Below are 24,915 nucleotides of genomic sequence, written 5' to 3'. Positions count from 1 at the left end.
TCCTGATTCTCTTTGCACTGAGGGCATCAAGGCAGGTGAGGATGGTGTAATCCCACAGCTGTTGCTTCTCTCACTAAGACCTAATTAAACTGTGATGCCCCTACATTCCTCTGGGGACTAAGCCTAGGGTGACTTTTCCAGGCTTCTAATCTCTTAAATTGCCTATGCATCAAAATTCTCCCCGGGGCCATTATTGGTAACACCTTGAAATAAGTGAAAGTTAAGCCACAGAGGGAGTACACTTGCATGGAAAAGCCCTTACCTTTGGACTTGTAGCAAAATAGCTCTTAATACTGAAGAAACAAAATCTTTTCTGCTTTGTGAACCAGTGAAAATCTAATAAAAGCGTGTCTCTCCAGAGTACTTTACATTATTAGCATCCTGGCTTCACACTTCACTTTAACAAATAACTTATTTTAAAAGTTTCTCCAGGGAGGAGATAAGGAACCAAAAATATCTTGGAAGAAAACTTTACCTAGCAACCTGATCAGGCTGTTTCATACAGTTTCTGAAATTTAACCTCATGCAGCAAAGTGTTTGTGGCTTTTTTAGTTTCTGATTTTGGTATGCACAGAAACTTCTTCATGGTTAAGCAAGCAGGGAAAAAGAGTAGTGCCTTACACGTGAGTAGCACTTTATGGCTTTCATTATATAAAGCATTCATTATAATTGCTACTATCATAATTGATCACTTACTACAGGACATTGTGCTAACCATTCTACATATGTACAGAGAACTTAATCTTTGCCACAGTCCTATGCGGTAAAGGAGTATTACAAATCCTATTTTACTAATGAAGAAACTGAGGTTTAGAGGAGTTATGTAATTTGCCCAATGTCATATAGTTAGTAAATGGCTGAACCTGGATTTGTTTGACCTTAAAACCTGCAAACTTATTTCACTTGGAGAGAACCTTAAAAAGTTTTACGTGAACAGCTCTTTTCCTTTCATATGTACCACTGTCCCAATGTCTATGTCTGTCTCCAGCTTTTTCCTCCCTTCTTTCCGTTCTCAAGAAAAGCCAACCTCACAACATATCCTTTCCCTCCTGCTACATGTGCTCCGAATTCCTGGTACCACCTTGCTCCACAACTCCAGGCAGCGCTGTCCACAAGGTGCTTTCTGTGGGTGGCACCTCCTGAAGCAAGACTTCAGCATGCCATGTGAATGCTGCCCCCTGGGGTTGTGTGACTGCCAGCTCTGTGGATTTCCTGCCTCTCACTTTATGAAGAACTTCAGTCTTGCATCTCTCCTCCATCATCAATCTCTCTCTCATGCTCCTAGATTATTCGAATCAGCATACAAACATAGCCACTATCCTCTACCTTAAAGACAAACAAAACCCAAGAAACAACACCAACAATCACCCTTGACCTTATATTCCTCTTTCACCTGCTTTATCAACAGCAATCAATATTTTTTTTTTTTTTTTTTTTTTGCGTTATGTGGGCCTCTCACCGTCGTGGCCTCTCTAGTTGCGGAGCAGAGGCTCCGGACGTGCTGGCCCAGCGGCCATGGCTCACGGGCCCAGCCGCTCCGCGGCATGTGGGATCCTCCCGGACCGGGGCACGAACCCGTGTCCCCTGCATCGGCAGGCGGACTCTCAACCACTGCGCCACCAGGTAAGCCCAATCAATATATTTTAAAAAAATATTTACTTATCTATTTATTTGGCTGCGCCTGGTCTTTAGTTGCAGCATGCGAGCTCTTAGTTGCAGCATGCGGGATCTAGTTCCCTGACCAGGGATCAAACCTGCGACCCCTGCATTGGGAGCACAGAGTCTTAACCACTGGACCACCAGAGAAGTCCTAGCAGCAGTCAATATTTACCATCCCGAAACATTCTCCTTTCTCGAGTTCTATGCCATTACTCTTTCCGTGTTTTCCTATTTCTCTACCCACTCCTTTCCTCTCTCACTATATACTTTCCTTTATCCATTCTCTAAATACAAAATTTCTTCAAGCTTTTTATGAGGCTCCTCTTCTTCTTTCTATATTCTCTTAAGTCTTCTCATCTGTTCTTGTGATTTAAAATACTCCCAAGTGCATATCTTTACCCCAGATCTTGCCTCTGAGTTCTATTCTTACACCCAATGTTCTCCTTTACAGCTCCCCTTGAATATCTTACAAGCATGTCAAACTTAACGCTTCCCAAACCAAACTCTAACTTTCTTGCTCCTTCCCATCTTCATCTCAGAAAATGGCATCATCCTCACACAGTTGCTTAGGCCAGAATCTTGCAAAATATCTTTGATTCCTACCTTTCCCTTATCCCTGCATTTAATCCATCATCAAGTCCTGTCTATTGTTTCTCCAAAATACATATCAAATCAGTTTACCTTGTCTGCTGACCCCCCTAGTCAAAGCCTCCACACCATCTCTCTTTGGATGCTTTAATAGTCACGAGCTGTTCCTATTTCTTCTTTTGTTCCCCTCCCCAATCCGTTCCTGTAGCATCCAGATTTTTGCAAAATGTAAATTGGATCACAATACTCTCTTGCTTAAAACATTTTAGTGAGGTCCATTGTGCTTCACATAAGGGCCATACAGAAGGCCCTATACGGTCTGGCACATGCCTACCTCTCCAACTTCATTGCAACCACTGTGCTCTAAGTGTCCTCTTTCAGTTCACTAGACAGATCAGACTTTCCTACGTTTAAGCCTCTGGATATGCTATTCTCTGTCCTTAAAAGTCTTCCCTGCCCCCAACCTGGCTGCCTCCACCTTATCCTTCAGCTGGCCCCCAAGATTCTTCTTGTGAAGGTCACCAATGACCTCCACGTTGCTAACAGTGATACTGATACATGTAGCATCTCCTCTTTCTGTTTGTGCAGTAATTTCCAGTTTCCCTACTTGATCTTGAGTTCCTTGAAATCAGGGATTGTATCTGCCGTATGTCTTCATTTCCCTGCCGTCTACCATAATGGTTGGCTTATAGTAGGTATTTAATAAATGCTTATAAATGAATGAAGGTGGAAGTTCAGACCTCTTGGGAAAGATTGCTGCAGTAGTAACCCCCAACTCCCACCAGTGTAGTGAACAGAAACTAGAAAGAATATTAAGAGACAGGGATTCAAGTCTTGGCACTGGCAATAATTATCAAATTCTTCTGACCTAATTTAACTCATCTGCATCATCTACATCACTAAATTTTTGATATCTCTTCCTCTTAAGATTAAAAATTTTAATTGCTAAAGCTGTATTTCTGAGTCCTCTACCCACGAATCCCTTCTTGTGAGTTGCAGAAAATCAAAAAATGAGATTTAATTTTTAAAAAACTTCAAAAAAATTTATTTTTTAAATTTATTTATTTTTTGCTGCATTGGGTCTTTGTTGCCATGCATGGGCTTTCCCTAGTTGTGGCGAGCAGGGGATACTCTTTGTTGAGGTGCATGGGCTTCTCATTGGGGTGGCTTCTCTTCTTGAACTGCATGGGCTCTAGGACTGCAGGCTTCAGTAGTTGTGGCACACGGGCTCAGTACTTGTGGCTTGTGGGCTCTAGAGTGCAGGCTCAGTAGTTGTGGCGCATGGGCTTAGTTGCTCCATGGCACGTGGGATCCTCCTGGACCAGGGATCAAACCCGTGTCCCCTGCATTGGCAGGCGGATTCTTAACCACTGCACCACCAGGGAAGCCCTTTAAAAAACTTTTAAAAAGCTTTTAATTACGAAAAATTTCAGGCCTAACAGAAGTAGGGGATAGTATAAATACCCAGGTAACCATCAGCAGCTTAAACAATAATCCACTCATGGCTAATCTTGTTTTATTTCTAGCTCTATCCACTCCTCCCTCCCCTCATTTTGAAACAAATCCTGGACATGGTATGATTTCCTCTGTAAATATTTCAGAATGTATGAGATATAATTACTAAATGCTAGCTGGCACTCCTTCTGTTCCTCAGTGACTTAAAAAGTGTTGTGTTCATTGCACAGCATGTTGCTCTTCTCAGAAACCAGATAAATAGCATAATGATTTTATTTGATGACTTACCCAAACTAAACTCTCTGAGGGGTAGGGGTAAGGGAGGGTGGATATTATGGCATCTAGCTCAGTGCCTTGCAATCAATCAACAGAGGTGGAAAGAAAAACAGAAACACAAGCGATGTGTTTTAGGTTTTTTAATACACTGGTACCCACATGGGTCTAGGGCCTTGTCTTACCTCTTTGCTTCTGTTCCTTTCCTGAATTCATTGCTCTACAGGAAAATTTTAAATTGTATTAAATCAGCCAAAGAACGGGGACTTGAGGGCAGAGTAAATTCTTCCTCCTCAGGAACAAAAAACATTAAAAAAGAAAAATCAAATGATTTCAACCTGAGATTTTTCCTAGCGGGACTCCGAGGGCGGGGCTGCGCGGAGGCCCCGCCCTTCCCCTCCCCGCCTCCGCCAGCTCTCGGCTCTCCTCCCCGCCGCCGCCCCCCGCCCTCCGGCTCTTCTTCCCGGCAGCCCTAGCGCCCGCCTCGGCGCTCTTCAAGATGGCGGCCGACAGTGAGGTGAGGTGTTTACTCCCTCCGTATTCCTCTCTCTGTATAAGTTTGCTCCTCCGTGTCAGCGGCCCGGAGCTCAATCTCTTTCTTTCCTTTCACTTCCCACAGCCCGAGTCCGAGGTATTTGAGATCACGGACTTCACCACTGCCTCGGAATGGGAAAGGTGAGTGAGTCGTTATCATTGGTTACCAGCACTTTGGGACCCGGCGTCTCCCGCCGCTACTCCCCCAGCATAGACTCCCCCAACCCAGACGCCACTTCTGCGGGAAAAGTAAGACCCGTGGGTGTCCGGGTCTCCGCCTCCTCGCTGCTGTGGTCGGCCGCAAGCCTCTTCTGCGTCTCGCGTCTGACCAGCCCCGGCCCGCCCACATCAGCCAAACCCCGGAGGAGTTTAGTTTTCTCCGCTCTGCGGCCACTCTCCTTAGACCTTTGGTTCTCTCGTTGCTGCCCGCCCGCAGAAACAGTTCCGAGGCTACCGCTGCCGTTCCTGCGTTCTTTTCCGTGTACGTCATTTTGTTATAGTGAGCAATAAACTTCGCAGGTGCTTTTTTCATCTTGCCGTGTACGTCCTTTTCAGGAGGAGGCCTTTCTTCAGAGTCCTGGTGGTTGTCCGTCTGCCACTCCCACCAGCTCCATCTTGTCTTTTAGAATAACCTTTTGAAATAGTCCGCGTCTGGCTTGGGAACGCTTTGATTCGAGTTGTTCCATTTCAGTGGGTAATGTGCCCAGGCTTCCGGTGCCATTAAACTCCCAGTTGAAACAGCTACGCGAAACTGTAGGATCGCTGGAATTAGTTGAAGGCCAAGTTTGGGGAGGAGTGATAGCTTGGATCCAGGTGTTATCAGTTTGATGTCCCAGAGGCCCTTCAGGTTTTCTGAGTGTTGAGGTCAGTAGTTAGCTTGTTGGAACATTTTATAATCTTTCTGGTTGGGAGAGGAAATCCATCTGGATGTGAATGTCATGTCATTAAACGGCATAGAAGAGATCCCTGCTGGGCTACTTGTTTGACCTGTTGTCCCCCCCCCCCCCCAAAAAGTCGGTAAGACACAAGCACAGTGGCAAGGCTTTATTGAGCAAGTACTGTGTGTTCAGAACTATACTAACAGAGAAGAACAAAGCCAAAACAAAACTCTTTTTCCATGTGTTAAAAAAACAAAACAGCAAATAGTTAAATTACTTTAAGGATGCTATTGCTGTGGAATATAATTGTTGGAGGTATTTTCATAGAAAAGATAGGAAATGTGCTGGGCCTGGAAAGTGGAAAGTAATTGGTTAAATACGAGAAGGCCCTGACGTGAACAGAGACAGGTGAAAACCTTTGGGATTTAATGAAATGTCTTTACTGGAGTGAAGGCTGTTTGTTGAAGGGAAGTAAACAAGATTATTAAGGAGGATAGGACCAGGTTATAGATAGCTTCCAAAGCTAAGTAAAGGAATCTAAATTTGGTGCTTTAAGACCAGTGATTCTCAAACTTCAGTGTGCGTCAGAATCATAGTTGATGATTCTGTATGCCTGAGATTCAAAAATTTGCATTTCTAACAAGCTCCCAGGTGATGCTGCTGCTACTGCTGGTCAGGAGACCATACTTTAGAACATTAAAGAGCAGTAGTGAGGGACCCTTGATTTTAAAGTGGCAAAGTGATATGAGAGTGGTTTGAGGAGATGAGGTAAAATGAAGTTACTTTGATTAGGTTGTTGATTTGGAGACTGAAGAGGGAGGCTAGGAGGGAAGATTGTTAGACATTTCAAAGAAGTCGATGATAGGCTTGATGAAATGTACAAGTAGAAAAAAAAAAAAACATGGAAATGCAGTTTCTTGCCTGAGAGAATGAAGATAGGAAAGTGGCAAAGTGAGAAGAATCCAGTTTTAGACCTGTTGAATTTGAAATAATAACTTAATGTCTTAAAGGTAGTTAGAAAATGTAATTTGAATCTTGGAGAGTGGGATGAGGAAACAAGAGGAAACGAGTATTTAATGGAAAAATGATTACTTTCCACTAGCTAAATATTTAAAGTATCCTGAAGTGGACTGTTAAATCCTTTAGCTCCTTATTTGGAAGTAATTGTTAACACAGCTTTGAAAACTACCACAAAGTAGGAACTTTGAGTTTTGACTTTTAAGCTCTTGTTTCTAGAGTAAAACCAGTGTTTTACAGTTTGTGGGAAAATGTTAAGACTTTGGAGTCTTTTAAACCTTGAGTTTAATGTTTGAATGAAATTTCTTGTCAGTATGTAATGAGCCATATGGACAGTTTATTGAGAGAAGCCAATAACTCTTTTTATCCCTTGTCAATTGAAAAAATAGTACCCATGTGTCAGGCACAGTGCAGGGCATTAGGGATGTGGTGGTCAGTGAAAGCATATGGTTTCTGCTCTTGCTGAACGTACAGACTAATGGAATAGATAGATATGAATCAAATAATAGTACAAGAGCCTGTAATTACAATTGAAATACTGAGAAGGGAAAGAAACCTGGTCTTTTAAGAGCATATAACAAAAAAACCTAATACAGAATGAGAAGAGGAAGTGACTCTTCAGGTGAGATCTGGAGAGCTTTCAGGGATAAAGTTATTACATTTTTCTAATCAAATATCAATACTTACAGGATAGAGTCCTATTTTGGTTTGTTTTAGTACTGATAGGATTCATACAATGAATATTTTAAGATGTTCCTTCTTTTACCGTGAAAGCTGTATTATTATAAATTATTTTTATTATAATACATCATTATAAAATAAAAAAGAAAGAAAAATCACCTGTAATCCTACCAGCAGGAGATAGCTACGGTTAATATTTTGAGAAAATTCCTTGTAATCTGTGTGTTGTAAACTTTTTGTGTTAAACTGTATTAATATTTATTTCTAAAATCATTTTTTAAAATTTATTTATTTTTGGCTGCGTTGGGTCTGCGTGGGCTTTCTCTAGTTGTGGCGAGCAGGGGCTACTCTTTGTCGTGGCATGCGGGCTTCTCTGTGCGGTGGCTTCTTTTGTTGCGGGCAATGGATTCCAGGCATGCAGGCTTCAGTAGTTGTGGCACGTGGGCCCAGTAGTTGTGGCACACGGGCTTAGTTGCTCTGCAGCACGTGGGATCTTCCTGGACCAGGGCTCGAACCTGTGTCTCCTGCATTGGCAGGCAGATTCTTAACCACTGCGCCACTGGGGAAGTCCCAATATTTATTTCTATAACTTCCATTTTTTAATCTAACATATGGACATTTTCTTATTTCCTCAAATGGGCTTCAAAACATGATTTTTAATGGGTGCATATTAGTCCTTTGAATGGATGTACCATTAATTTACAGCTGGTTGCTGCAGTTGGACTTTAAGGCAGTTTCCAGTTTTTTACCTTTATAAATATAATGTGTATTTCACATACAGATTTTTGCTCACGTATGCCTACATTTAAATTTTTTAGTTCTTTTTTTGCAAACGTGTTTATTTATTTCTAGAGCACTCTTCATAAAAACTGATAATTGCCATTTTAACCCCCTCAAAATATTGTATTAATTAATATCTTTTTTTAAATTTTAAAGAGGAGGTAATTAGAAGGTTCAGTTGAATCATAAAAACTCCCATTACTACCGTTACACCAAGAATGTAAATAAATAATTTATAATGTCACTGACAGGAAAAACCTGTTTCTTTTGAATATATTTTGACTAGAATTAACTCTAGTACTCTAGCACTCTAGCAATACTATGTAAGTGTTTTAGGAGAGCCGTGTTGCTGTTAGATTGCATCATACATATACAGTGTAAGAAGGCAGCTTATTAGAGTAATAACAGGTCTTCTGACAGTGTCCTTTAATATGTATTGAACACTGCTACTGAGATGTGACGGTGTTCATTTGCTGAAATTGAGCATGTTGCTAGTCAGCGTTCATTCTCTTTAATAGTTCTGCTTGATCATTAGAATTAAAGATCAGACAGTGAATAGTTTAAAAATCTGTTGATTGTTCCTTAAAGCTGACAAATCTACTTTCAGTTTCTTGCCAGCTGTCCCTTAAAACTTGTTTTGTTTTAATGGGAAAGTTCCCAAATAATATTTTTTGGGGGAGGGGGAGGCAAATCAGGGAATTCATAAGTATCTTTAAAGGAAAAGTTAATTTAAATAGATTAGTTATTTGGAGGGTAGTGAAGAAATCATTAGCTTCATAATTATCTTTACTAGTATCATTTTAGTCTGTCAGTTTTCCTGTCTCAAATTTATTATATTCATTTCAATATGGAGGGATTTACTCTTATATTTTATAGAAGGCAGAACAGGCTTTGTTGGGTTGGCAGTAGACTTAAAAAAAAATCAATCTAAGAAATCTAAACAATTTTGCATTGTTTTGATTCTTTTTTTTAGCAGAAACTTTAAATCCACGTATTATCAAGGGAATTTATTATTTTTTAAAATTTATTTATTTTTGGTGGCGTTGGGTGTTTGTTGCTGCACACGGGCTTTCTCTAGTTGCGGAGAGCGGGGGCTACTCTTCCTTGCAGTGCACAGGCTTCTCAGTGTGGTGGCTTCTCTTGTCGCAGAGCACGGGCTCTAGGTGCGCGGGCTTCAGTAGTTGTGGCACGCGGGCTGTAGAGTGCAGACTCAGTAGTTGTGGCACATGGGCTTAGTTACTCCGCGGCATGTGGGATCTTACTGGAAAAGGGATCGAACCCGTGACCCCTGCATTGGCCGGCAGATTCTTAACCACTGGGCCACCAGGGAAGTCCCTCAATCTAAGAATTCTTGGGCTAAAGATTATTTTCATTTTCATTTCACATCCATAAATTAGGCTAACAATACTAAACTTACTGAGCCTTCTTTGTTGAAAGTGTTAAAATATTAAAAAAAACTTTTAAAGGAATTATATAACAATAGGAAAAAATGTGGTTACATATTTAGAAAGTTTTTTCCTCTTTCCTAGGTTTATTTCCAAAATTGAAGAAGTCTTGAATGACTGGAAACTGATTGGAAACTCTTTGGGAAAGCCACTTGAAAAGGTCAGATCTATTTGCTGGTGTCTCTAAATGAGTATTTGCTTTAAAACTTCTATTTTTAAGTCTTTTGCTGCATTTGGTACATTTAAAGTAAATGCTTTTCAAGTTATATATAATCTATGAACATAGAATGGCATCTGGAAGAACTTGGATTGGAATCTATGGTGAACAATATTTGTAAGATACTTGTGACCTGTTTTTTAAATAATAAAATTTTGTATGTGTAATGTCATTCTTTGTGAGTGATTTTATTTCTGTTTCTCCTGATGTTTACTTCTCTCTTGCTTTCTCCCTTAGAATGTTCAAAAATAGTTTTTCAGATTTTTTTGGTCAGAGAAAAATTGCAACTACCAACTTCTTGGGTAGTATTTTGCGTAACTAATGAGGAAAAATCTTGGTTTCAAAAACTAACTTGATGTCATTAGTAGTTATTTTACTCAGTTTTTGTTTTTTATGATACCACTAATAATGTTTGTCCTTCCCCTCTTCTTTTTTTAACTTTATGGATGTTTTGAGGATATTTGAGAATGAAAAACAAGAATGAAAAAAAAATTCAAAATTGAGGTGAAACTAATCCTAATTTAAGATATTGATAGTTTTGCTCATAAACCATGCTCCAAATGTTTACTGAAACACATACTCTGAGAACAAACCTAGATTTCCTGTATTTCACTGAAGGGAACTAACAATTTGATTTTAAGCTTACATAGATGCTCTCTTTGTTAGGTAAATGCTTTTCAAGTAAATTTGATCATTGTTTTTGTTAAAAATCTATTCTTAAAAAAAAAAAGAAAAATAAATCTATTCTTAACTGCATTTTATCCCTATGTAAGGAACTCTCAATTCTCAATATTTGCTAGGGTTTTTCAGCTTTAATTGTGATGTTAGCAGAATTTGAGACTCTCAAAATATTATGATTTTTTTCTTTATCCATATGAATAAGAGCAGAAAAAGAAATCACATCATTTAATATAGTGTAATATATATACATTAAATCAACTGTGTTTAAATATTTTATGATTGTATTTTTGGATAGAGGAAATGTGAAGTTCTGAAACACAGATATTCTATTCCACTTGAAACAAAGACATAGCAGTTGATATAAAAGCCAATAAAAGGCAAAACAAGCTGGATATAACTGGAGTGGGAAGTGATTTGTACTGTCAAAAAGAGCTAAACTGTGTATTTGTGAGCTCTGATATTATATTCCTTAATGCTTTGATTTACACGTATTCACTGGGTATCCTTTATGTGCCATGTCTGAAGAAGTAGTGAATAGGATAAGATCCTTGTTTGCCATTGCACATGAATTTTCATGAGAGAGAGGTAATTAATAAGTAAATAAGATTAAAATTCTAGATGCTAAATTCAACTTTGGGATTTAAGTTGGGTAATGTATTCAAAGTAGGTAGCATATTGCTATCAGGTAGTAGGGGCAAAAGGAGTGTTTTCTCCCTACAGGTAGTAGTAAATAAATCAAATATGGAAAATATGAACACATTTCAAGGTGAGCTGTAACTATGATGAATAAGATTAAAGAAAGTGTAAAGGAGTATATATATGCTGTATATATTCAGCATAAAAAAGAAAATTTAGAGCATACCTTAGTAAGAGATTGTAGTTTATGTCATGGACAGTGATTACCAATTCTCTTCCTCCACTGAGGGAGAATTAAGAGAAATTATTTTTTAAATACCTTTAATTATGGAAAATTTCAAAAATAGTATAGGGAACCCCCATGTGTGTGTCACTCAGGTTCAACAATTCTTTTATTTCTTATTTCAGTATTACCACTATCTACTCACCACCCCTACTAGATTTTTTTTAAATAAAGTTACATAATGCACAAAACTCCTTATTTTGATAAATGTTTATATCATGTAAGATTCCTCACTCAAGAGATTGGACATTTCTGTCATCCCAGAAATGTCCATAGTGAATCTTTCCACTTGATTCCCATGTTCCTCACTCATGTCTTCTCCCTGCAACCCCCCCTGCCCCCTGCCCTTCCAAGGCATCTGCTGTTCTTTTCCTTTTTTCTTTTAAACCATAGATTACTTTTGCCTGCTCTGTGATTGGATATACGTGCTATCATACAGTACATGCTCTTTATGCTGGCTTGTTTTACATAGTATTTGAGATTATTCTAGGTTGTTGCAGGTATCAGTATTTTTATTGCTGAGTAGTAGTCTGTTGTATGAATATACCACAGTGTGTCACTTGTTGACAGACATATTTGCTATTATGAATAAAGCAGAACATTCTTACGTGAGGCCTTTTGTAGAGGTATGTTTTTATTTCTCTTGGGTAAATACCTAGGAGTAGAATTACTGGGTCATAGGCTAAGTGTATGCTTAACTTTATGAGAAATTGCTAGATCTTTTGTAACATTTTACCTACCCACTAGCAATATGTGAGAGTTTGGGTCATTTCATATTTTCACCAACAGTTGTTTGTTTTCAGCCTTGTAAATTTTAGTCCTCCTAATGGGTATGTAGTTTGTGGAATTAATTTGTATTTCTCTTTCTGGTTTTACTTTTGTATTTCTGTGATGAATATTGGTATTGACTACTTTTTTCGTGTGCTTGTTAGCCATTTGTGTGTTGTCTTTTGTGAAATGACTGTTCAAGTTTTTTGTCCATATTTTAAATTGGGTTGAGTTTTTATTGAGTTGTAGAGATCCTTTAGTTCTATTATATATTTTGCTTTTAAGTCTTTCACAGATAGTACTTTTGCTAGGTTGTGAGGATATGTTGTCTTCTAGAATTTATCATTTTAGCTTTTATTTAGGTATATGACCCATCATGAACTAATGACATGTATGGTGTGAGGTGGAAATCACAGTTCAGTTTTTTACTTATGGCTATCTTGTTCTAGAACCTTTTGTTGAAAACACTTTTTTTCTCCATTGAATTGCTTTGTTGCCTTTGTCGGACAGTTGACCTAGGGGGGTCATCTTCTGGAATCTGTATTCTGTTTCATTAATCTGTTTGAAAATCCTGATGTCAATACCACATTGTCTTGACTACTGTAGTTTAGGGTTTCCCAGTTATGGCACTATTGAAATTTTGGGCCAGGTTGTTGTGGGGCTGTCTCGCGTATTATAGAATTTTAGTAGTATCCCTGTCCTCTACCTGTTAGATCCCAGTAGCATCCTACCCATGGTGAAAACCAAAAATGTATCTAGACATTGCCAAATGTCCCCTGAGGTGCAAAATTGCCTCCAACTGAGAACCACTGAATAGCTTTAGAGTAAGTCCCAAATTTAGTTAATGTAAATTCTCTAGCTTTTGTTGTTTTCCCAAATTGTTTTGTCTATTCTAGGACCTTTGTTTTCATTATTAATTTCAGAATGAGCTTGTCAGTTTATATAAAAAGCATTATAATTATGCTGGGACTATGATTGGGATTGTGTTGAATTTATAGATTACTTTGAGGAGAAGTAACATTTTGACAATCTTGAAGCTTGACATCTCTTCACTTATTAAGTTATCTTTATCGCAGCAATGTTTTATAGTTTTTGATGAGGTCTTGCATTTTTTTTGTTAAATTTATTACTTAATATGTTATATGATACAGTTGTAAATGGAATTGTTTTTAAATTTTCTTTTTCATTTGTTTGTTGCTAGTGCATAGACATACAATGAATTTTGTATATTGATTTGGTATCTTGAGACCTGGTTAAATGTAAAGATTCATAATCTTTTTGTTAATTCTTTTGCATCTTCTACATGCATAGTCATTTTGTTTGCAAATAGGGACAGTTTTACTTCTTTTTCAATTTTTGTACCTTGCATTTCTTATTTTTAATTGCACCAACTGGGACCTTTAATAAAATTTTGAATGGAATTGTTGAGAGTAGACATCCTTGTCTCCTTCCCAATTTTAGGGGGGAAATGTCCAGCATTTCAATACTCAGAATTGTAGATTTTTCATATAACACAGGGGAAATTCTGTTCTTAATTAGCTGAGAGGTTTTTTTGAAATCATGGGTATAATTTATTCAAATCTTATTCTGTACCTATTAAAACAATCACATGGTTTTTCTTTTTTTCTTTCTTTTGTTTTTTTTTTTTGTGGTACGCGGGCCTCTCACTGTTGTGGCCTCTCCCCGTTGCGGAGCGCAGGCTCAGCGGCCATGGCTCACGGGCCCAGCCGCTCCACGGCATGTGGGATCTTCCCGGACCGGGGCACGAACCTGTGTCCCCTGCATCGGCAGGCAGACTCTCAACCACTGTGCCACCAGGGAAGCCCCTGGTTTTTCTTTTTTATTCTCTGAATATGGTTAAGTATGTTGATTAATTTTTTTTTTATTGTGGTAAAATATATACAGATGGTCTCCACCTTATGGTGGTCTGACTTAGGATTTTTCGATGGGTATGGTACAAAAGTGAAACACTCAGTGGAAATTGTACTTTGAATTTTGATCTTTTCCCAGGCTAGCCTGTGTGGTACAGTACTCCCTTGTGATGCTGGGCAGCAAGCTGCAGCTCCCAGTAAACCATTCAATCACGAGGGTAAGCAACTGATACACTTAAAACCGTTCTGTACCCGTGTAACCATTCTGTTTTTCACTTTGAGTACTCGATAAATTACATGAGGTAGTCAACATTTCATTACAAAATAGGCTTTGTGTTAGATGATTTTGTCTAACTAGGCTAATGTTAAGTGTTCTGAGCATGTTTAAGGTAGGCTAGGCTAAGCTATAATATATGATAGATTAGGTGTATTATGTTGACGTAACGATATTTCTAACCTGTTATGAGTTTATTGGGCCATAATAACACCATCATAAATCAAGGACGATTTGTACTTATGGTTTACCACTTTAACCATTTTTAAGTGTAAAATTCAGTGGCGTTACATTGTTGAAGTTTTCATCAACCCAAACTGAAACTCCCCTCCCCACCAACCCGAAGCCCCTGGTAACCACTGTTCTACTTCTGTTTCCATGAATTCACTAATTTACATCCTTCATATAGGTGGGATCATACAGTATTTGTCCTTTTGTATCTGGTTTGTTTCACCTAGCATACTTAATGTCTTCAAGGTTCATCCATGTGGTAGAATGTGTCAGAATTTCATTCCTTTTTAAGTTGGAATAATATTCCATTGGATGTATATGTACCACATTTTGCTTATCCATTCATCTATCAACGGACACTTGGGTTATTTCCACTTTCTGGCTTTTGTGAATAATGCTGCTGTGAGCATGGGTGTGTAAATATCTGTTTGAGTCCCGTTCAGTTCTTTTAGATATGTACCCAGAAGTGGAATATTTGTATCATATGCTAATTCTATTTTTAATTTTTTGAAGAATTGCCATACTGTTGGCTGGCTAAAAATACTGTTTTTCTTTATCTAAAAGTATCTTTATTTTACTTGATTTTTGAAGAGTAGTTTTGCTGAAGAATTCTGGCTGAAAAGTTTCCCCTCCAGTTCTTTAAAGATACAGTTCCATTGTCTTCTGTTCTCTATAATTTCTGCTGAGAAGTTAGATGGCATTTATATTTTTGTTCTAGCTAGGTGTTTTTTTCCTCAGGCTACGTTCAAGATTTTTTTTTCTGTATCTTTTTAAGCCGTCTTAACTATGAATGTGCATAGGTTTATTTTGTTTGTATTTTTCCTGTTTAGTTTTATTAATACTGAATAGGTAAATTTTTTGTTTTTCACCAAACTGGGGAAGTTTTGGCCATTATTTTAAAAATAGATTTCTGGCCTATTCTTTTTTTCTGTGATTTAAGTTATATTTGACTTCTTGATACTGTTCCACAGGTCTCTGAGGCTCTGCTCTCCTCAGTCTTTTTTCTCTCAGATAATTTCTCAGGATTTATCTTCTGTTGTCTCCAGTTTGCTGTTAAACCCACTTAATGTATCTTACAATTTAATTATTGTAGTTTTTAGTGTAGAATTTGTATTTGGTTCCTTTTATAATTTCCAATTATCTGTGATTGCTTATCTCTAAAGTTGTTTGAAAATATTTTCCTTTAGTCCTCCAATTGCAACATCTACATCTTGAGGTTGGATTTTGTTTACTGTATTCCCTTGCGTATACGTCACATTTTCTTGGTTTTTTATTTGTTTTGTGTTTTTTCTGTGTGTATACTGGATAGTAATTTCTTAATTTTACGCTTGTATTTTGAATGAAATTTAGGGACTAGATTCTGTTGTGTTCTCTGAAGAGTATTTTTTTGTTCTAGCAAGCAGTTTGCTTAATTGGATTAAAATTCCATTCTCTTTTCAGTGGTGACAACAGCTGAAATCTTTTCTTTTAAGTTCCTTCTTTGTCACTGTACCCTGGAGTCTACAGCACATGCATGGTTTAGCAGTTAACCAAGATTTGGGGCAGAGTTTATATGCAAATTTTGGGGCCTACCCCCTAGTTGTGCACAGATTAGACTGCCATTAGGTCAGAAATTCTCATGGTGTGATCTGAGGACCTCTTTTGGACCCTGAAAGCCTTTCAAGGTTGACAAGGTCTTGCCTTTTCCAACTATATTGTGTATGTGATGCCTTTTTTTCTTTATATGCTTCAGGAAGAACAATGGATTACAAAGAGTGAATGAAGATGCAGATATGAGAATCCAGTTGTCTTTTAAAAACTATATAATAAAGAGATTTACAAAATGTAAAACTCTACCGCTCTTCTTGTTAGTATTTTTTTGTTCTGGAAAATATTAAAATTTTATTTTAATAGGTAATAAGTTCATTGTCATTTTAAATGAATTTTTTTTTTTTTTTTTTTTTTGCGGTACTCGGGCCTCTCACTGTTGTGGCCTCTCCCGTTGCAGAGCACAGGCTCCCGGACGCACAGGCTCAGCGGCTGTGGCTCACGGGCCCAGCTGCTCCGCGGCATGTGGGATCTTCCCGGACCGGGGCACAAACCCGTGTCCCCTGCATCAGCAGGCGAAGTCTCAGCCACTGTGCCACCACGGAAGCCCTAAGTGAATTTAAAAATTAAATTTTTTTTCCTTTTTAATTTCTTACATGGGGTACTCAGTACTTTTAAGAAAGTAAAGGAATCCTGAGGCAGAAAAATTTGAGACTGCTGTCTTAGACGAGAAGTTACAAAATGCAGATCTCATTGGATGCAGTTTCATTTTTTCATGGATAAACTCTCAAGTTTCTGTCTCCATTTGGTCACTCTCCAGAGCCTTGAAAAAATGTTTTTTTTTAAAACAGATTTTATAATTTTTATCTAAAGGAGGGTTAATCTGTCCAACCAGGCAAGGAGGGACTTCCCTTGTGGCGCAGTGGTTAAGAATCCGCCTGCCAGTGCAGGGGACACGGGTTTGATCCCTGGTCTGGGAAGATCCCACATGCCATGGAGCACCTAAGCCCGTGCGCCACAACTACTGAGCCTGCGCTCTAGAACCCATGCACCGCAACTACTGAGCCCATGTGCCGCAACTACTGAAGCCCATGTGCACTAGGGCCCATGTGCCGCAGCTACTGAGCCCATGCACCGCAACTACTGAAGCCCACGTGCTCTAGGGCCTGCTTGCCGCAACAACTGAGCCCATGCACCGCAACTACTGAAGCCCATGTGCTCTAGGGCCCGCTTGCCGCAACAACTGAGCCTGTATGCTGCAACTACTGAAACCTGTGTACCTAGAGACTGTGCTCTGCAACGAGAGAAGCCACCGTAACAAGAAGCCTGCGCACCGCCATGAAGAGTAGCCCCCGCTTGCTGCAACTAGAGAACGCCCACGTGCAGCAATGAAGACCCATCACAACCAAAGATTAAAAAAAAAAAAAAAGAGGAGGAAGTGGCAGTTATTGACTATTAGCTATGGTACTATGCAACATAATTGTGACTCCGCCTCTTAATCCTTAGACAAATTTTGGTGATGAACTATTACCGTATTTTATGGACAAGAAATGAGGCGTGGGTGCTTGTAGTAATTTCCCCAAAGCCATGTTGTCAGAAGTTGGTTTAAGCAGGATAGTAGGTCACGCTTGCCTTCAAAGACCCACATTTCTATTTTACTCTGCTCTTTTTGGCTTCAGAGATTTAAGAAAATGTAAAATTACATAAGGAAGTATTAGAATAGGTTTCTAAGGCAGATTTTGGAATTTTAGTTTCTTGGGCTTAATAAAATAGATAAAAATCTTGGTGGTATGAATATGATCCTGCTTGAAGACAAGGAAATTAAAGAAATGACCTTTTAAATTCTTTTTAGTCTTGTAATTTCGTGATTCTATGTATCTAGCAAAAATTTGAAGTACTTTTCATGAGATGTTAAGTTTAGGTATGGCATGATCTGAGAATAGAACTGTTTATGCTCTTTTTTTTTTTTTTTTTTTTTTTTTACTTATTTTGGCTGCACTGGGATCTTCATTGCGGCATGTGGGATCTTTAGTTTGCGGCACGCGGGCTTCTTAATTGCAGCATGAGAACTGTTAGTTGCGGCATGCGTAGGGAATCTAGTTCCCGACCAGGGATCCAGCCTGGGCCCTCTGCATCGGGAGTGACGCATCTTACCCACTGGAGCACCAGGGAAGTCCCAGTCAGTGACTGACTCTTATCTCACTGAAAGATAAGAAGAAAGATGGAAGAAAGATTATTATGGAAGAAAAATTCTTTCTTATGGAAGAAAGATTATTAACTTTAGAATATTAATAAAAGAAGAATGACTTTAATAGTATTGAAATGTGTTGAGATTTTTCATACCCACCCAGTAGACTGGAATGACATTTATTTCAGTACTTAAATTTCATAAGGCAAATGTAAAATAAATTTTAATTATAGTTTTGCTCTTGTTGAGAAACTTCCCAAACTACAGTAACAATAGGTCAGACTTGTGACTGATACCACCATTATAAACAATTTATATTTCTTTATTTGCCTTCTCTCCAAACACCGAAGTGTCACATGGATCATTAGATTGGGGGGAGTGGAGATTTTTTAAACGCTAAAGTTTTGGGAGACTAGACAGTTGAGGATCAGTCAGTGATGAGAATATGGTGTTTCTGAAATGAAGTAAATCAAAATGAAAGCAACATTGAGTTGCCTGTAACATTTTTAGGAATAGGATTATTTAAATTAATGTTTATACTCTTTTTCCTTTAAATAGTAATCATGTCTGTAGCTTTTCTGGATATTATACAGAAGGAAAAATATTTTATATTTCCTCTGCTTTCAAATTGGAAGTTTTTGGAGTTCTTTGCTGTTATTGTATTAAAAATTTTATTGTAATAAATGGCAGACGATATCTTTAAGAGACAGCATAGCATAGCGATGAAGAGTACGGGCCCTAGGGAATTCCCTGGCAGTACAATGGTTAGGACTCCACGCTTCCACTGCAGGGGGCACGGGTTCGATCCCTTGTCAAGGAACTAGGATCTTGCATGCAGAGCAGTGCAGCCAAAAAATACATAAATAAATGAAGTGGTCCAAAAAAAAAAAGAGTATGGGCCCTACAATCATATGGCTTGTATTAGAATTCTAGTTTGTTTCTTTTTTTTTTTTTTTTTTTTTTTGCGGTATGCGGGCCTCTCACTGCTACGGCCTCTCCTGCTGCGGAGCACAGGCTCTGGACGCGCAGGCTCAGCGGCCATGGCTCACAGGCCCAGCCGCTCCGTGGCATGTGGGATCTTCCCAGACCGGGGCATGAACCCGTGTCCCCTGCATCGGCAGGCGGACTCTCAACCACTGCGCCACAAGGGAAGCCCCTTCTTAACTTATTTTTATTGAGGTATACTTGATGTACAATATTATATAAATTACAGGTGTACAGCAGTGATTCACAGTTTTTAAGGGTTATGCTCCATTTATAGTTATTATAAAATATTGGTTATATTCCCTGTGCTGTACAATGTATCCTTGTAGCTTATTTATTTTATACATAATAGTTTGTACCTCTTGATTTTCTCCCCCTTCCCTCTCTCCACTGGTAGCCACTAGTTTGTTCTTTATATCTCTGATTTTATTTCTGTTTTGTTACATCCATTTGTTTGTTTTATTCTTTAGACTCCACATATAAGTGATTACAGTATTTGCCTTTCTCTGACTTACTTCCCTAAGCATAAGACCCTCCAGGTCTATCCATGTTGTTGCAAATTGCAAAATTTCATTCTTGTTTTATGGCTGAGTAATGTTCCATTGTGTGTGTGTGTATATATATATCTATATATCACATCTTTTTTCCTTTTTGCTATTTAAAAATTTTTATGCCATTTTTAAAGATTATTTTCCATTTACAGTTATTACAAAATACTGGCTATGTTCTCTGTGTTGTACAATACATCCTTGAGCCTGTCTTACAGACATAGCTGTTACCTCCCACTCCACCCCTATAGTGCCACCCCTCCCACCCCATAACCACTAGTTTGTTCTCTGGATCTGTGAGTCTGCTTTTGTTTTTGTTATATTCACTAGTTGGCTGTAGTTTTTAGATTCTACATGTAAATGATATCATACAGTATTTGCTTTTCCCTGACTTGTTTCACTTAGCGTAATGCCCTCCAAGTCCATCCATATTGCTGCAAATTGCAAAATTTTGTTCTTTTTTATGGCTGAGTAATAGTCCATGTATATATATATAGATACAGATATAGATATAGATAGATACATAGATAACATATCTTTATCCATTCATCAGTTGATGGACAGTTAGGTTGTTTCTGTATCTTGGCAATTGTAAATAATGCTGCTATGAACATTGGGGTCCATGTATATTTTCGAATTAGGGTTTTTGTTTTTTTCAGATATATACCCAGGAATGGAATTGCTGCGTCATATGGTAGTTCTGTTTTTAGTTTTTTGAGGAAACCTCTGTACTGTTTTCCACAGTGGCTGCACCAACTTACATTCCCAATAACAGTGTATGAGGGATTCCTTTTCTCCACATGCTCACCAACATTTGTTATTTGTGGTCTTTTTTTTTCTTTTCTTTTTTTTTTTTGTGGTACTCGGGCCTCTTACTGTTGTGGCCTCTCCTACCGCGGAGCACAGGCTCCGGATGCGCAGGCTCAGCGGCCATGGCTCACGGGCCCAGCCGCTCCGCGGCATGTGGAATCTTCCTGGACCGGGGCACGAACCCGCGTCCCCTGTATCGGCAGGCGGACTCTCAACCACCTGGCCACCAGAGAAGCCCTATTTGTGGTCTTTTTGATGATAGCCATTCTGAAAGGTGTAAGGTGATATCTCATTGTGGTTTTAATTTGCATTTCTCTGATGATTAACAATGTTTTCATGTGCCTGTTGGCCATCTGTATATCTTCTTCGGAAAAATGTCTATTCAGGTCTTCTGCCAATTTTTTCATTCATATTGAGTTGTTTTTTTGATATTGAGTTGTGTGAGCCATTTGTATATTTTGGGAATTAACTTCTTATCAGTCATACCATTTGAAAATATTTTCTCCCATTCAGTAGGTAGTCTCTTTGTTTTGTTGGTGGTTTCCTTTGCTGTGCGAAAGCTTTTAAGTCTAATTGGGTACCATTTGTTTATTTTGGCTTTTATTTCCTTTGCTTTAGGAGAAAGATTCAAAAAAAAAAAAATTGCTACAGCTTATGCCAGAGTGTTCTGCCTATGTTTTCTTCTAGGAGTTTTATGGTTTCTGGTCTTACGTTTAGGTCTTTAATCCATTTTAAGTTTATTTTTGTATATGGTGTTAGAGAATGTTCTAATTTCATTCTTTTACACGTAGCTGTCCAGCTTTCCCAGAACCACTTATCGAAGGCTGTCTTTTCTTCAATGTATATTCTTGCCTCCTTTGTCATAGATTAATTGACTCTAAGTGTGTGGGTTTATTTCTGGGCTCTCCATTCTGTTACACTGATTTATGTGTGTTTTTGTGCCAGTATCTTACTTTGTTTGGCCATGCTGCACGACTTGCGGGATCTTAGTTCCCTGACCAGGAATTGAACCTGGGCACTTGGCAGTGAAAGCGTGGGCCCTGACCACTGGACCTCCAGGGAATTCCCCATGCTGTTTTGATTACTGTAGCTTTGTAGTATAGTCTGAAGTCAGGGAGCATGATTCCTCCAACTCTGTTCTTCTTTCTTAGGATTATTTTCACTATTTGGGGTCTTTTGAGTTTCCCAAGAAACTTTAAAATCATTGGCTCTAGTTTGGAATTCCCTGGTGATCCAGTGGTTAGGACTCTGCTTTCACTATGGGGGGCAAGGGTTCAGTCCCTGGTTGGGGAACTAAGATCCTGCATGCTGTGTGGCACAGACCAAAAAAAAAAAAAATTCTAGTTCTGTGAAAAATGCCTTTGGTTTTTTTTTTTTTTTTTTTGTGGTACGTGGGCCTCTCACTGTTGTGGCCTCTTCTGTTGCGGAGCACAGGCTCCGGACGCGCAGGCTCAACGGCCATGGCTCATGGGCTTAGCTGCTCCGCGGCATGTGGGATCTTCCTGGACTGGGGCACGAACCCGCGTCCCCTGCATCGGCAGGCGGACTCTGAACCACTACGCCAACAGGGAAGCCCATGCCTTTGGTATTCTGATAGAGATTGCACTGAATCTGTAGATTGTCTTGAGTAGTATGGTCATTTTAACAATGTTAATTCTTCCAATCCATGAACACGATATATCTCTCCATCTGTTTGTGTCATCTTTAATTTCTTTCATCAGGGTCTTACAGTTTTCTGAGTGTGGGTCTTTTACTTCCTTAGATAAGTTTATTCTTAAGTATTTTGTTCTTTTTGATGTGATGGTAAATGGGATTGTTTCCTTAATTTCTTTTACTGATAGTTCGTTGTTTGTGTGTAGAAATGCAACAGATTTCTGTATACTGATTTTGTATCCTGCAACTTTACTGCATTCATTAATGAGTTCTAGTAGTTTTCTGGTGATAGATTTCTAAATTAAAATTTTTTTTATTGAGTATAGTTGATGTACAATGTTGTGGCAATCTCTGCTGTACAGCAGAGTGACTCACACACATACAGACATTCCTTTTTTCATATTCTTTTCCATTATGGTTTATCACAGGATATCGAATATAGTTCCCTGTGCTATACAGTAGGACCTTGTTGTTTATCCTTCCTATGTATGATAGTTTACATGTGCTAATCCCACACTCCCAGTCCTTCCCTCTCAGGAATTCTGGTTTTACTGCTTATTTCCTTTGTGGCATTGGGCCATCTCAATTAGTTTTTGCTGCTGCTGAGGTTGCCTCTCTTAAAAGTATTCACCAGAAGCTTTAAAATGATATTTGCTTAAGTAGAATAGAATATAAACTAATAGAATTACTTAACACTTATTTGCTATAAAAAGTATCATTTGCTTCCTTAGAGCTCCTAGAAGTTAAAACTTAGCACCTAGCTGGGAAAAAATAAAACTACGTAATGTATTTTGGCTGAAAAGGTTCAGGTAAAGGTTCAGGTTTCATCAGAGATAGATGAGACGTCTCTTCAGACATTTTTAGTTCTATTATTTCATAGTTTTTATCTTCTTCGTATATTTTAAAAGATTTTTGGGGGGCTTCCCAGGTGGTACAGTGGTTAGGAATCCGCTTCTCGTTGTGGTGGCTTAGCATGTGGTGGCTCTGTGCGTGTGGGCTTCAGTAGTTGTGGCACGTGGGCTCAGTAGTTGTGGCTTGAGGGCGCTAGAGTGCAGGTTCAGTAGTTGCTCCATGGCATGTAGGATCTTCCTGGATCAGGGCTCGAACCCACATCCCCTGCATTGGCAGGCGGATTCTTAATCACTGCGCCACCAGGGAAGTCCCTGGTGTATTTTAAAGTAAGTTAGTATTTAGTTGAATTTGTCTGCATTTAATTTTGTAGGTAGCCCTTTTCTTTATATTTTGATTTTATTTTTTTATTTTTTTCCTCCTTTGACTTAGTAATTTTTCTCCTTTTTTCTTTGATTTTGATTTAGTAATTTGATTTTTTCCTTGTAATGAATTTTATATATACTGCAATTGGGAAGTCTAATGGGTGAGTCATTTTCTAATAATTTGGTTGTAAATATGGCTGTTGAGAATTTTGACTGTATTTTTCTATAGTGAGGAGGAAATGTTTAAATTATGTTTTCAGGGCAGTGCCCAAAATATTAAAATTCTCTCCCTATTACTGGAGCCATGTAGTAAGTCTCTTCAGCTACTTCCTTTTGTTTATTTATTGTTTTATTCACTTTTCATTCATTAATTTATAGAGTTTCTACTATGGATCAGGAATTGTTATTTTGCTTCCTGTTGATTAAAACAACCTCTCGGCTTCCCTGGTGGCGCAGTGGTTGAGAGTCCGCCTGCCGATGCAGGGGACACGGGTTCGTGCCCCGGTCCGGGAAGATCCCACATGCCGCGGAACGGCTAGGCCCGTGAGCCATGGCTACTGAGCCTGCGCGTCTGGAGCCTGTGCTCCGTAACGGGAGAGGCCACGATAGTGAGAGGCCCGCGTACCGCAAAAAAAAAAAAAACCACCACCTCTCTACCCTCCCTCACCTCCAGATTGTTAAATACTTTAACTCTTTACTCCATAGTCATTTTATCTATTCCTCAGCTATCAGTATAGTCAACCCTCCATATGTGTGGGTTCCACTTCTGCAGATTCAACTGAGGATCAAAAATATTGTTAAAAAAAAAAAGTTCCAGAAAGTTCCAAAAAGCAAAACTTGAATTTGTGGCACTGGCAACTATTTACATAGTATTTACAACTATTTATATAGCATCTACATTGTATTAGTTATTATAAGTAATCTAGAGGTGATTTAAAGTACACAAGAGGATGTGCATAGTTTCTGTGCAAATATTACACTATTTTATGTAAGGGACTTGAGTATCTGATGATTTTGGTATCCTAGGGGGCTGTGGGAAAGACGTCCTTAGACCAGTTCTCTGCGGACACCAATGGAGGGCTGTATTCTTTCTGTTCCTCCTTCCATAAAGTGTACAACTAATGACTTGTAGGTGTTCAAGCAGTTAATCCCAAATTAGATCTCTGAACTCAGTTGCTTAAGCAAGTTATGGTTGGGACTTCCCTGGCAGTCCAGTGGTTAGGATTCCACGCTTGCAATGCAGGGGGCATGGGTTCGATCCCTGGTCGGGGAACGAGGATCCCACATGCCATGTGGTGCAGCCAAAAATAAATAAATAAATAAAAATAAAAAATTTAGGAAAAGAAGAAAATTATGGTGGAAGTGAGGTTTTATCATGTTAGTAGAATTAGAGTTAAGCCAGTTTAAAGGATGAAGTTCTTTGTGGACAGAGGGAGTCTTAACCCAGAGTCTTAGGTCTCTTTAATACGAGTTCTTAACCCAGAGTCTTAGGTCTCTTTAAATTGTGTACATGCTTAATTTTTTTATACATGCTTAATTTTTAATGTGAATATGCATGATTTTCCTGGCAGATGGTCCAGAGCTTTCATCGATACTTAAAGGAACCTGTGACTTAAAAAAGATTAAATAAAAGCTACTATTTTAAATTTTGTTTCGTATGCATTTACTATTTAAAAAATTAATGTGTTTTGTTTTGGTTGAGTACATATCCAAAGGCTTA

General features: G+C 38.7%; 1 protein-coding gene across 4 annotated transcripts in view; it reads left to right on the top strand.

Moving 5' to 3' along the window:
* The first annotated feature begins 4,457 nt into the window (after positions 1-4,457).
* Positions 4,458-24,915, top strand: part of RAB3GAP1 (RAB3 GTPase activating protein catalytic subunit 1) — a 150,698-nt gene continuing 130,240 nt past the window's right edge. For all 4 annotated transcript variants that reach the window (XM_060016892.1, XM_060016891.1, XM_060016890.1 and 1 more), the window contains exons 1-3: positions 4,458-4,492; positions 4,595-4,650; positions 9,395-9,470. In XM_060016892.1, coding sequence (XP_059872875.1) covers positions 4,475-4,492; positions 4,595-4,650; positions 9,395-9,470 — 150 coding nt within the window. In that variant the 5' untranslated portion in view covers positions 4,458-4,474. The remainder of the gene's footprint in view (positions 4,493-4,594; positions 4,651-9,394; positions 9,471-24,915) is intronic.

This window comes from Delphinus delphis, chromosome 7 (genome assembly GCF_949987515.2).
Source record: "Delphinus delphis chromosome 7, mDelDel1.2, whole genome shotgun sequence".
NCBI classification, from domain to species: domain Eukaryota; kingdom Metazoa; phylum Chordata; class Mammalia; order Artiodactyla; family Delphinidae; genus Delphinus; species Delphinus delphis.
The sequence above is the reverse complement of the archived record's forward strand: the minus strand, read 5'-3'. Positions and strand labels throughout refer to the sequence as shown.